We start from the raw sequence: 13722 nt of genomic DNA, 5'->3' as shown, positions 1-13722 counted from the left end.
TACGTCTTAAATGCTGAAATGATCAGTTTTCTGAGGAGAGCGTCACTTGGGGCCCCCCAAACCAGTAGGTTTTAGTTAAAAGGAAGGCTTTTGGGTACTGGGCTTGCTGCCAAGTAAACTTGACTAGCCTGGAAGAGTCCACAGACTCAGGTCAGGGGCAGGCTTTGCTGAAGTCATGAGATACTGCAGCTTGGCAGAGATAAAGGGTGCTTTCGCATAAGCTAATCAAACTCAGGTCCAAGAGCACAGAACTTCCCTGACCCTCGGATTCGTAGCCAGCCTTGCCCTCCCTCATGTTTGCTGCTGATAACCTTCCACCCTCCCTTGTCCTCCATCTTTTGGACAGGCTCCAAGATCCAGGCACCAACATAGCTGTTCATAGGGTTTCATCAGCCAACAGGATCCAGCAAGTTAAGAATATCAGAGCTTTGTCAGCTAACATCTTTCTCTGCCTCATGCTGTGCTAAGAAACTCCTGGAGTCTAAAGGTGCCCGAGCTCCAATACACAACACTCAGCCTTCTGACTGCAGTTCTTAAAAATCACTATCTTTAAAGGCTGAGGAGAAGTTTGCCAAGTGCCTTCAGTACTGCCTCGGACTTGGTGACATCGCCAAGGCTTTTGGGCAAGAGTGATATCAAAGTGGTGTCTTTGTACGAACCATTTGATGGTGATGGGGATTAGACATTAGAAGCTGAGATGGGGCTGGGGGAGCAGCTGAGGGACTTCACTTCTTATTCAGTTAACAAACACCTCCCATGTTCCAGGAATTGGAAGAGGCTCTAAGGACACACCATGGAACAAAATAATGGCATGGCCAGATCCAGGTGGGAGGAGCCAGGGAGCACGTGCAGCGACAATTCAGAGAAGAGCTGAATGTGTGAACTAAGGTGGTGACATGGGAGGTGGAGAAAGGAGATGGGTATTAGAGTCGATCAGTCATTCCAGCTATTGCTTACTATCGATTGCAGAAGTCTAACATTTTCATTCAAACTGTTTAACAGGACAAAATATAAAGAGCCCCTCCTCTAGCCTCACAGCCCACACCTTACAGGAGGCCACTTTTAACAGGTGGCTGATTTTAGGAAGTGATGCTGAGGGGGAGCAGGATGTCACCACCATTTCTGGTGTGACCTGGGCAGACACTTCTGAGATAACAAACCAGAGGAGAACTATTTCTTAGAGGATGAGTGTACTTGGAGCTTGTTGAATTTCTTATATAACAGCTGTATTGAGATGTAATTCCCATACTATACAGCTCACCCACTTATGCTGCACAATTCCATGGTTTCTTAGCACGTTCAGATATGTGCAACCGTCACCACAAGCAACTTTAGGACATTTTCATCACCCCAAAAGGAAACCCAGCACACATTAGCCGCAACTCCCCATTTCCCCTCAACCCTCTTCCCCAGATCTAGCCAACCACTTTCCGTCTGTATAGGTTTGCCTATTCTGAACACTTCCTACAAACAGAATCATACAATACATGGCCTTTTGTGACTGGCTTCTTTCACCTACCATCCAAGGGTCAGCCATGTTGTAATGTATATAGCACTTTTTGTTGTTAAATAATACTCCATTGCAACAATCAATCCATCAGCACGTCTTGTTAATCCAATCCATTCATTGATTGATGGATGTTTGGGTTGTTTCCACTTTTTGGTGATTATAAATCCTATGAACATTCATGCACAAGTTTTTGAACACCTGTTTTCAATTTCCTGAAGCATGTATCTATCAGTGGAATTGTTGGGTCCTATGTAATTCTATGTTTAACTTTTTAAGGATCCGCCATAATGTTTTCCATAGTGGCTACACCACTTTATATTCCAACCAAGAGTGCACAGGGGTTCCAATTTCTCCACCTCTTTGTCAACAATTATCATCTGACTTTTTGATTACAGCCTTCCTAGTAGGTGTGAAGTGGTATCTTGTGTTTTGATTTGCATTTCCCTAATAACAAATGATAATTGAACATCAATTCATGTGCTCATTGGCCATTTGTATATCTTCTTTGGAGAAGTGTATAATCAGATCTTTTGCCCATTTTTCAATTATATTTTATTGAGTTGTAAGAGTTCTTTATAGGTCCCTTATTAAATATATGATTTACAAATACTTTCTCCCATTCTGTATGTTGTCTTTTCACTTACTTGTGTCCTTTTAAGTACAAAAGTTGTTAATTTTGGCAAAGTTCAATTTATCTATTCTTTTGTAGCTTGGGCTTTTGGTATCACTAAGAAACCACTGCTTTATCCAAAATCATAAAGACTTAGGCCTATGTTTTCTTCCAAGATAATTATGGATCTTTTACTGTGTTCTTGAACTGGTGAACTAAGCAATGAATGTGAAGGTAATGCTACTCCTCTTTGTTACAGTATTATTTTTTTCCATCTGACCATTCTCAACTGATTTCTTCCTAAAGAGCTATTGACATGACAAGCATAATCATGAAACTGAAATTCAGTTCAGAAAAATATTAGAATAATAAAACAAGAGTTTTCAAAATTGAGTTTTCACCCCAGGATACATGTCACTTAAAATTATGGGAATTTCGAATTCTTTCTACTAGAACTTCTAGTTGTTCAGTTACTTCCAAAATTCTCCATGGCTCCAAGACTATTAAAATAAATAAAATTTCCTGATCTAAAAGTGACAACATACCATTTTAATGGTTCCTTATATTTCGTGGACTGAAGGTGAAATGCTCACAATTGCATATTTTGCATTGTTTTTCTGAGGGACCTAAGCTGTTGACACAAGCAGATTTGTTTCACTTGCTTCCTTAAGGGAAGGTGACGATGGATTACACAACTGCCCCACATGCCTCACACCAGGATGTATGAGTGCTTCTAGCAAACTTCAGCCTGGTCCCAGAGAGACTCCAAATGCCCTCAGATGCAGAGACCACCTGTCGGATCGGAAAGACCTGCTGCCCACTCACCCTCCTTAAAGCAACTCCCCCTGATGTGTCGGAAATGCTACTTTCAAACCTCATGTAGGCTTTGGTTCATCCTGAAGTTCATGACTCATTGGATTCTTTGGGTCACCAGCTCAGTAGGAAAAACAGACTGTGACCAGGAAGATACCAGGCTGAGGCAAGAGTAGAGAAAAACAAGCCCTGCCTCTTTCTCCATTTTTAGGACTTTCCCTGACAGATGCATTGTTCCCACCTACAACTTGGGATTTGTTTGCGATCTTGATGGAAATTTCACATTTGACAATCAAAACACAAGTAGATTTAGGTTTCAGAATTTATGCAACAATTTCGTCTCTCGAATTCTCAAACATTTGTTGACTGACTGCAGAATGTGCCTCCTGATAGAACCCTTCCCTCCTCATCTACCATGATGGAAACACCTTGGATTCTTTCCTATTGTTTCTGAGATTGACGTCCAGGTTTTCTGCATGAAACGTCTTCCTCCCCTGTTGTTGCTCCTTCCCCAGTCTGTCCCCACTTCTGAGTGGCTGAACACAGCAGATGTGGAAGTCTAGCCCTGTGCCTGCCATCACGTCTTCACCCCTCCCAGCAGGACCACAAGGCTCGCCGAGAACACGGACCATCTCATTCCCCAGCACCTTACATGCAAGCCTGTGTTGCAAATGCTGATAGCACAGGAGTGGACCCTGATCTCTCAAGGGGGACTCTGTACTGAGTATGAGAGTTCCCCACCCTGGGGCCAAACCAAACTGCACCTGGAGAGATAAGGTGAACACAAATGTAGTCAGAGAGCAGCAGAAAGAGGAGTTTAGACACTGGATCCCAGCCCAGCCTCACAGATTCTGTATATGGATGTGATGTGGCCATATGCTGTAAGCCATCACAATTACAATTTGTTTTGCTCGAATTTCACATATCAAATACCTTATCCTAACTAAAAGTGATCTTTTCTCTAAAGCAATCCAGATGGGGACGTGCAGACATTCAATGCACATGTGTGCCAGGCAGAGAAGTACAAGCTTGATGGTCATTTCTCGTTTTTTTTTAAAGATTTATTTTATTTGAGAGCGAGCGAGTGTGCACATGAGTGGGAGGGGCACAGAAGGAGGGAGAGAGAATTTCAAGCAGACTCCATGCTGAGCACAGAGCCCGATGCAGGACTCGATCTCACAACCGTGGGATCACGATCTGAGCTGAAACCAAGAGTCAGGCACTTAACCAACTGAACCACCTAGGTGTTCCATTTTGATCCTCACAATACCTGAGAGTCCGCTCACACGTATGGGGCAGGGTTAAGTACAGGGGAAACACACATAGTAGGTCTGAGTATTTTCAGATATGCTAACATCTGCTAATGGCCTAAAAGGCTAGGTTTGAATTTAGGATTTTCAGATTCCTCAAAGTTCTACGGCAGAAGGTGGCGGCACCAGGAGAACCAGCCCCAGCCCTGGTTATGCACCAGCCATGTCCACATTCATAGACCCAAGGATGACGATAACCACCACAGACAAAGGTAAATCCATGGCACAAACCACTCCCGCTAAGGCAGGACTGTTAATGGGTTCATTCCCAAGGACTGTCTGGCCTGAAATGAAGAGTCATTCTGGTGAGACCTTTTCATGACTGGGGCAGATCAGATTTAGATAATCATAAGAACATGGGATGTGTAGGTATTTGTGTCTCATTGGGCAAGTACAGTTATAACTGGAGAAAGGCAAAAACAAGGTACTGGATGTTCTGGCCATGAAAGTCAGAGTCTGTGGCTTCTGAGGGGAGTCCAACTGCGGTTTATGGTGGCATTGGGAATAGAAGAGAAATTGGTCCAGGGAAGACCAGGGGTCTCCAGCATCATGGACAGATCAGAGTTTCTGATAACAAATCTAGCAGTCTGAAAGTTTACCTCCTCCACCCCCCACCTTAGCAATGGCCTGAGAGATACAGATGGTGGGGTCACCTTTCCAGGACAACGTTGGAGTGAAGGGAAGAGAGAGGAGAGGGACTTACGTGTAGGAAAAGTACGAAGTCTTGATCTGGCGTCTCGTGTCGAAGCAGTCTACTTTGATGTTGACTATTTTGTTGTTGTTGTTAATTTGATTCTGAGGTGTCTCGTGTTTGCACAGGACCAGATGTCTGGTGGCACCTTCTTCAGTTGTAACACAGGCACCCAAGTAGTGACACTTTGTCATTTGTCACTGGTGTCAGTGATCAAGAAGTCTTAGTAGGTCCTTACCTTCAGTCTTGCTTTTGTAAAAGCATCAAAGTAAAACAGTAACTGCACGTCAGTGACAAAAGATTGTAAAATGTCCACTGTTAATGTGATGAGGAAATGTAGTTATTTCCGCGATACACAGCACTTTAATAACTGAAATTATGACTAAGGACATTATAGCAGGACATATCAGATTTCTAGGAATTTTATACAATTTCTAGAATACTTGCAACAAATACCTACACAACACAAAGAAGGCTTAGTATGACTTATTTGACAATAGGTCCCATGTAACCTAACATATCAAATAAGGCTAATTAGTTTAACATCTTTCTAAAAAGATAAGGTGAGATAACAAATCTTCTGAGATGCAGTAGGGACTCTCTGGAAAAAACTAAAGTTATCTCCAGCTCAAAAAGACATCAATTAGCATTTGGCTTGGGGGGAGTTTATCAAAAATATCAAAAGGTTTTAAAGCACTTGGTCAAATAGGATCACAGGCCACTCTGAAACAATACTTAGTTATCCATATAATCATAATGACAAAGACTTCAGGCAAATACAGTTAAATAGTTGTGTAAAAAAACTTGGCTCCGGGGCACCTGGGTGGCTCAGTTGGTTAAGCGACTGCCTTCGGCTCCGGTCATGATCCTGGAGTCCCGGGATCAAGTCCCACATCGGGCTCCCTGCTCAGCAGGGAGTCTGCTTCTCCCTCTGACCCTCCCCCCCTCTCATGCTCTCTCTATCTCATTCTCTCTCTCAAATAAATAAAATCTTTTAAAAAAAAATTAAATTAAATTTAAAAAAAAAAAACTTGGCTCTATCAACAGAGAAGACTCAGTTTTCTTTAACAATCAAAGCCATGATAAAGACATCATGAAACACAGGAAATTATTATTTTTTTAAGATTTTATTTATTTGAGAGAGAACACACGCATGAGCGGGGGGTGGGGGTGGTAAGAGGGAGAGGGAGAAACAGACTCCCTGTTGAGCAGGGAGCTTCACATGGGGCTCAATCCCAGAACCCTGATATCATGACCTGATCATGACCTTTGTTTTCTAGGCAAATACAGAATCTTTGTTTTCTAAATTACTTAGAAAGGTAAGGAAAACCCTTTCACAATCTCTTATCAAAAGCAGACCAAAAGTCCAAGAACACTTTGCCCTTCTAACAGAGAGAACACCCAATTCTAATTTTGCAGATTACTTTTTTTTTTTTTAGAGATTAGGCATGCATGGAGGGGGGCGGAACACAGAGGGAGAGAATAATTTTTTAAAGATTTTATCTATTTCTTTTGGGGGGGGTGGAGAGGGGCAGAGAGAGAGAGGGAGAGAGAATCTTAAGCAGACTCTGCACTGAGCACGGAGCCCGACGTGGGTGTGATCTCATGACCCTGAGATCACGACCTGAGCCAAAACCAAGAGTCCAACGCTTAACTGATTGTGCCACCCAGACTCCCCAGGGAAAGAGAATCTTAAGCAGACTCCACACCCAGCACAGAGCCCAGCATGGAGATCAACTCGGGGCTTGAATCTCACAATCCTGAGATCATGACCTGAGCCTAAATCAAGAGTCGGACGCTTAACCAACTGAGCCACCCAGGTACCCCTGCAGATTACTTTTGACATTAAATTCATTCATCAAAAAAAATCTTAAACTCTAATCTAAGCCAGCTTGACCACACATGAAATTCTTTTGCAAGGATTCCTTTCCACAAACTTCTACAACTTTTTAAATACCCCTTCAAATTTTGTCCTGTTTTTCCTCTTTCCCATTCTGAAATACCCAGCTTCACTTAGGGCAAAATCACTCTCTTTCCCCTCAACAAAAGTGCATCTTCATTCCTCATACCTTCTCTTACCAAAAACACACATCTTACTTTCCTTACATACAGAAATGTTGCCCTTATTATTTCTAGTACCTTTACATAGGTTACAATTTTTAATGCTTAAAATACCTTAACTTCTGAGGAAAATAAGAAAATTAACAATTGTGAGCTTTTACTGCAGCATTCTCTGGCAAATTCACAAATACATTTTATATTTTCTAGAAACACGTTTTCTCAGTGTGGCACAAAACATGTTTACTCCTAGACTCAAATAGCTTTAGTTGCTCTGTAAAAAGAAGCCAAAATGTAGATAAACCTATCCATATTTGGTAATCGATGTTTCAGTATTTTATTTAGAAATGACCTAGGTATTCAAGGACTATTTAACTTAACAAAACTTCAAGGTTTCAGGTTACCAAAACATTTGGGAAACTATTTAAAAAGTTCACCTAAAAACTTCTGACTCTCTTATATCTATTTAGTTACTCGTTCTCTCAATAATTACGTTTAATTATGAAAATTTCATCATACCAGGTTATTTTTCCTGATGACCAATTTTATAAACCGAAACAACATGAACTTATTTGATTAATAAATCCAGGTAGGATAAAAGATATGTGTGTGCATTATATTTAATGTTGATAATTCTAGACATGTCTATTTCAGTTAAACCAACAAATTTTAATCAGCTTAAAAATACTGGGTATTTTCCAAGATCACACGAACCCGAAAAGTATTTAGGCCTCTATTCTATTTTTGAGAATTTTATGAATACTTAATTCATATAAGCACCTAATTTTAAGTCAATTAATTGAATACAATTAATATTGTACATGTGGGGGAAATACCCATGTACAATACATATGTATAAATACATATACATATAGATAGAAGTCAACAGAGACCTTATAGCTTTTGTTTTAAAACTTTAGCCATGAGACAGGTAGAATAATGCAGAAGTTCACTAGCTGGATCCAAATCATGTGTCTGGAAGATGAAATAAGTAAGGGTTACCTGCTCAGGTAACTAAAGCTTTTTACTAGTATTTGTGGAGAAGACGCTTAAGATTTTCCTTTCCCTCAGTTTCAAAGAACCTTATCCCCCTTTTGTTTTTCTTCTGGTAAGAATGACCTAAGTGTGTATTTCAAAGACATGGCCTAGCTAAGAGTGTGGGGACACCAGGTAGAGCATTTACATCCCAAAGGCACAGGGGAAAAAAACACAAGTTCCTCCCAGAAGAGACTTTGTTTCCTAAGGCCAGAATTTTTACAATACTGACCAGCCTTTTGAGATCGATAGAGGTGGTTTTAGGATTGGTAACAATAGATGAACTTGAATTGTTCCCAGAGCTGCATTTCTGGTTTTACTAAAATTTGTATGGTAAGGACAGTTGTTTTTAATTCCTCAAAGAATTGGATTACTGCCTAATGACACCAAACGGTCGATTTGTCCATCTAACCACTTTATTTTTGATTTGTTATATATCAGGAAGAAGATTTCCAACTAAGATGAAAATCAAAGATTTCTATGTTCTGTATTTAGACCTGTTTGTCTTCGGGAAGTTTTAAGTAAATCCTTTTTTACAAAGCCTTTTAGAAGGTTTTTCTCTCCTTCTGGATGCATAGTTTTTAGTTTAGGGGAGAAGGCCTAAAATAAAAGTACGATCAGGCACTGAGTATCAGCTTCCAGTTTGGCCAACTTTTGACCACAGAGCTACTTTACAAAAATCTTTTAAATATTTCGTTAGTTACCTGCTAGGACAAACAATAAATATTTTTGGCAGGAGTGAACATCCCCTCTTGGAAGTAAGACGGGTCCCCCCCAAAGAGGGTGCAAAGATGACTACTTTCCCAAGATCCAGAGAGTCACTACCAAAGACAACCAAAAGGAAGAAGTGACAACTGTCATGTCCAAGGCAGGCAGAAAGCCAAGCCAAGTTCTTAGGACACAAAACGAGACAAGCAAGAAGGCAAGAGCTATCTCTGGGGAGAAAGAGAGAGTGGATAACCAGCGGGTTGGATCTGGAAAGGAAGAGACAACTCAAGAAATTTTATTTTTCCCCTTCTTGACTGGGCACTGCAGACAGAGACCCAAGAGAGCTGACTCTGTAAGGACCCTCACCCTTACCCAGCCTCTGCCAGTTTTCCCAAGACCTCATCCGCAGGCCCCAAGTGGGCTTAGAGAGTGTAGCTTCAGTATCTACCAGAATCTGGCAAGGTTTTCCGTTCATTTTCAGTTTCCCTCGGCTGTTTAAGGGAATAACAGCCATTTACCAAAAACTCCCCCGGAGTCCCGTCAACTCTGGGAGAGGCCCATATGGGAGCTCTCCTTTGAGAGCAGAGCTAGAGGCATCCATAAGGCCATTAACTTGGCAAACCTTGTTTATGGCCTGTTCCTAAGTCCCTTTCAATGTTCTCGGCTGCGGTCATGAGTTCTGTCAGACTGATGGGAGCTCAGTTCCATCCTGGTTTGTCTGTCTGAATCAGTCTACTAGCCTCAGGAACTGGTCCATTTACAAACAGGGCAGCAAGACCAAGGTTGGGTGGCCTCGTTTATTGTATGCAACCGGGATGCCATAGGAAGAGAGCTTCCAGACAGTCTTGAAAGTCTGCCACAGATTCATCTTTTTTGTTTGCTTGTTTGAATAATAAACCAAATGGGGCAGGCAGGGAAAACTCCTTCCGACAATGGCTTTTAAAAGGCCAACCACCATTTTGTAAGCTTTTTCTGGTCCGTGAGGGAAGTGTGTTTAAGAGCGAGGATCCTAAATATCTTCAGGTTTACACCAATCTGCTTCATGCATCCATTTCTGGGCTTCCTCAGGGCTGACCAGTATGTGCATAAGCCCACAGAGATCTGAAAGCCTGGGGGCCGTGGCCCTGCTAATGACTCTAAATTCTTCAGGAAACTTTTGGGGATCCTTCCTGGTCTCAGGAAATTCTCTATGGCCCCTTAGTTCAGTCTTTGACCAAGAAGTTTAAGATCTCTGAGGAGGATCTCCTGCAACCCGGGGTAACCCATTCTGTTTGTTTGGTTTGGGAGCCCTGGCTTTCAAAATCTTGTCTAATGGGAACGTTCCTCATAATGGCCACTGTAGTTCTAGACTGTATTTAGTAAAACTTTGTCATTGTTGTAAATATCCACAGCTTCTGGGACCACAGTTCTTAGACAACAAATAAGCAGTTGTGCCAAAAAGGTGGTGTGCTCAATTCCTGGAGCTAAGGCTTTGGGTCTTCTGGAGCCAAACTAATACCCAAGGGGGTGTGTCGCTGGGTTGGGGACTGTGTGGTGTTCTACACTGCACCTCACCACATGAAGACTTTCTTGAGGTTGGCAGGTGACCTAGTGTCAATCTAACCTGTTCTGTGACCAACTTATGGATAAAGTTGGGTGGCAAGCATTCTAACAGCTTTTAAGTGCTGAGCCCATGCCCACCAATCATGTAGGTTTGGGCTTCCAAGATTCCCATTAACAATAGCCTTTAACTACACAAAACACACTGGATCCAGGCCAGCTTACATCACACCCAGTTTGACCCCAGTTGGGATGGGATTGGGGACAGGACTAAACCAGCAGACCAAACAAATGGCCAACTGTGGAGTGAACCAGCAGCAACATGGAATCAGAGACTTACCCAAGGGCAAAGGATCCTGATCAGATGGGGACTGTGGACTGGACCACAAGCAGTTCTCAACATGAAATCAGGGACTGTCATCAAACGTGAGGTTAAAAAGCCAATTAGGTCAGGAGCTTGACACACAAAAAAGCAGAGCTCAGAACCGAGAGGAACTTACCCACGGCCCTCGGAAACGACGAGAAAGACAAAGAAGGTGGTTTGTGGGTACATGACTGTGTTTCTCGTGGCCCCCGAAGCTGTCAGAAGTGTCCTTCAGATCCCATCACTGCCACCCAATCTGTTAAAACCCAAAATTCCTCAGAATAAAATGTAAAGATCTTATTTTTATTTAACAATTCATCAATCGGGCAATATCGTGTCTGGCAAATAGAAAAATGCTCCAAAGAGCTGTACCAAATGGAAGACTTTTATGGGCAGAAAGAGACTTGAGCAGAGCTGTTTCAGGCAAAGTCATCTTCCTTTGAGGGGTCGGCAGCTGAGGGAGGGTGTCCACCGGGGATTATCTTGCTAGTGCGGACCAGATAATTCCAGACTGACTGGCTTGATTCCACTCCTGGGAGAGGCGGAAACTGCCATCAGTTTAGGTATCAAGTCTTGGTGTGGTGACATGGGTTTAGCACAAGTGACTCAATTTGGGGCCTGTTGCCTCGTTTTAAACAATGCTCTGTAATTAAAAAATTCCTTTCCAAGGTGCTTTAGTCATTTCTGAAGAAGTCCATTGCTTATCAGTTGGTTAGCCTGCCAGTGGAAACTTGCACAGTCATACGTAACTACAAAGTACTTAGAATCTAATTCATCCTTTAAGAAAAAAGCATGGGGCAGAAAATAAAGATGATAGAATTAGTCTACTGGAACTCCAATGAGAAAATGAACTGAGCCATAACAGATTTCCTCAGGCCTCATCACCACCAGCTACATTTCTTCAAAAATCAGACTCCAAATGTCCCATAATCTCTTTCAAATTTTGTTTTTGTGAAGTACAGAATCAACATTTCCTTAATGAGTATATAAACAGTTTTTGCCTCTGAATAAGGAATTTTTTTAAACTTTAGAACCTATATGACAGAATCTCTTCAGTAAATTTTTAGTCTGTGAGAGGGGACAGATAAAATGTCCTCTCATGGTTCACGGGTTTCCTTTTATGTTGACTGTATTTTTTTAATCAAGGAAGAGGTAAGAGTCTTTTTCATAGGTCCTACAGGCGACCTTCTCTTTTTATCATCTATTTCAAGTAGAACAATTAGAAATCTTTCCTTTCTGAGCTTTTCTTAATTCCCTGGGAATGGAAACTACACTGGAGCAGGCAGTACTGGGTTGTTCAGGAGAGAGGACGCAGCACAAGGAGGGATGTAAGGACACTGCCCATCGCACGTCATACAAACTGCTTGAGTCTCAACGATTAGCACATTAAATGACTCTGCTAAACAATCAGATTCTAAATGTTAAAGGCAGTTATATACCAAACAGACAGGCAATCGTGGTGGCGTATTTTAAAAGCCAGATATATTTTTTAAAAGATCATGCCTACAATAAGTAAATTATGTAGTGATGGAACATCAAAAAAAGCTGATGAACAAAAGGCACAATTCAAAGAGTCCGGGAGTAGAAAGAACAGAAGCGTTCTTTTTGGTTTGGTTCAAAGTAGGAGAAAAGGGAAAACGGGTGTATTGAAATTGTTTTTCAGGTGAAGGTTTCTGTCAATTGAAGCAGTTAACACCGGCTTCTTTCTCCCTGGTCCAAAGCAGTCTCTTCTCTCCTCCACTTCTGAGCACGTGTTTAATCTTCTGCTGTATAGAGGTGATACATGAGAGCCACTAGTGCTGCTGAGACGGCTGGGATCACCCAGTTGGTCCACCAGCTGGAAAGAAACAGCAATGATGCTCGCATGAGGTTCGGCGCACGGGACTCAAAGCCTTTGCTCCTTTTACTTACCGTGAAAATCACTGTGGCATGTTTTTATTCTCTCTCTAACTTGCCTGGATGAAACGTCAACTCTGAGTCGTTAAAAGCAACATGAGCACCACACATGCCCTAGTGTACCAGCAAGTGCTCTAGCTTTGGAAGAAAATTAATGACCCCCATCCCCATTCCACTTAAACCTATTTCTCTTAACTTACACAAAGAGCTATGAATCACTCCCCCAACAGATGCTACCTACAACTAGCGACTTATCTAAGGACGTCAACTCTGGGTTACGTATCACAAGTTCACAAAAGCAAATATTCCTTACAGGTTTTATTCTACTTACATACATTATGAATTTAAAATAGCACTAAACTGAGAACAAGAAAATCAAGGTGCTCACTTTGGGAGAGCCAACCACAAGCTCTATACCCACGAGAAAAGCACATCTCCTGGACTGTGAAGTTAAGGAGTTTGAGCCATAGGATTATTAAGGTTGCTGCGAGCACCACAGCTCTATGTTCCGTGATTCTGTTTTGAAAATCTAACCTTCACCCATGCACAGATTTAACACATTAAGAAACAGCATGCCCAAACTACTTAATCTGTGGTCCATAGGTGTAAACTCAGAAAAATCCCTAACTTACACATTGTTTTAGTCCTGGTGCATAGAATTTTTGATCAACTAAAAATGACAGATTACAGATCAAACCAGGGACAAAGCTAGAATGATCTTCAATTTAGATATGAACCTATAGTTTCTTAGAAAGCAGAATGTGAATTAAGCCAGATAACTCCTATAAAGACATGTATTTTGTCATAAGCTTTCTATCCTTTAATATTCTTCACACATCAACCCATACAAAGATTGTGTTCGATACAAAGATTTAAACTGCAAAAAAGATTACAAATGTAACTTTCATCTTCGTGGGGTTTTTAGTTTTCATTTAGAAGGAAACTTAACCTGTCAATAAAACGTACAGCGAAGGACTACTGCCTGAAGGCAGGGAATGTACCAGAACATTGACAGACTGGGGCAGTTCCATTTGACAGGGTGAAATAAAATAGGCATAAATGTGTGGTTTTGAGCTTGGGGCCAAATATCTCTGCCTGCCAGAGAGATATATGCCAATTATGCAAGTCAATATGGTAGAGCTGCCACAAATGTTAATAGGATCTTGGACTGTGACAAAGAAATCCAGT

General features: G+C 41.6%; 1 protein-coding gene across 2 annotated transcripts in view; it reads right to left on the bottom strand.

The window, feature by feature from the left end:
* Positions 1–10581: 10581 nt before the first annotated feature.
* LOC110577181 (cytochrome b5) overlaps positions 10582–13722 on the bottom strand; it is a 37414-nt gene continuing 34273 nt past the window's right edge. For both annotated transcript variants that reach the window (XM_021686420.1, XM_044920875.1), the window contains one exon: positions 10582–12475. In XM_021686420.1, coding sequence (XP_021542095.1) covers positions 12394–12475 — 82 coding nt within the window. In that variant the 3' untranslated portion in view covers positions 10582–12393. The remainder of the gene's footprint in view (positions 12476–13722) is intronic.

The sequence above is a fragment of the Neomonachus schauinslandi genome, chromosome 14 (assembly GCF_002201575.2).
Source record: "Neomonachus schauinslandi chromosome 14, ASM220157v2, whole genome shotgun sequence".
Lineage (NCBI taxonomy): Eukaryota > Metazoa > Chordata > Mammalia > Carnivora > Phocidae > Neomonachus > Neomonachus schauinslandi.
The sequence above is the reverse complement of the archived record's forward strand: the minus strand, read 5'-3'. Positions and strand labels throughout refer to the sequence as shown.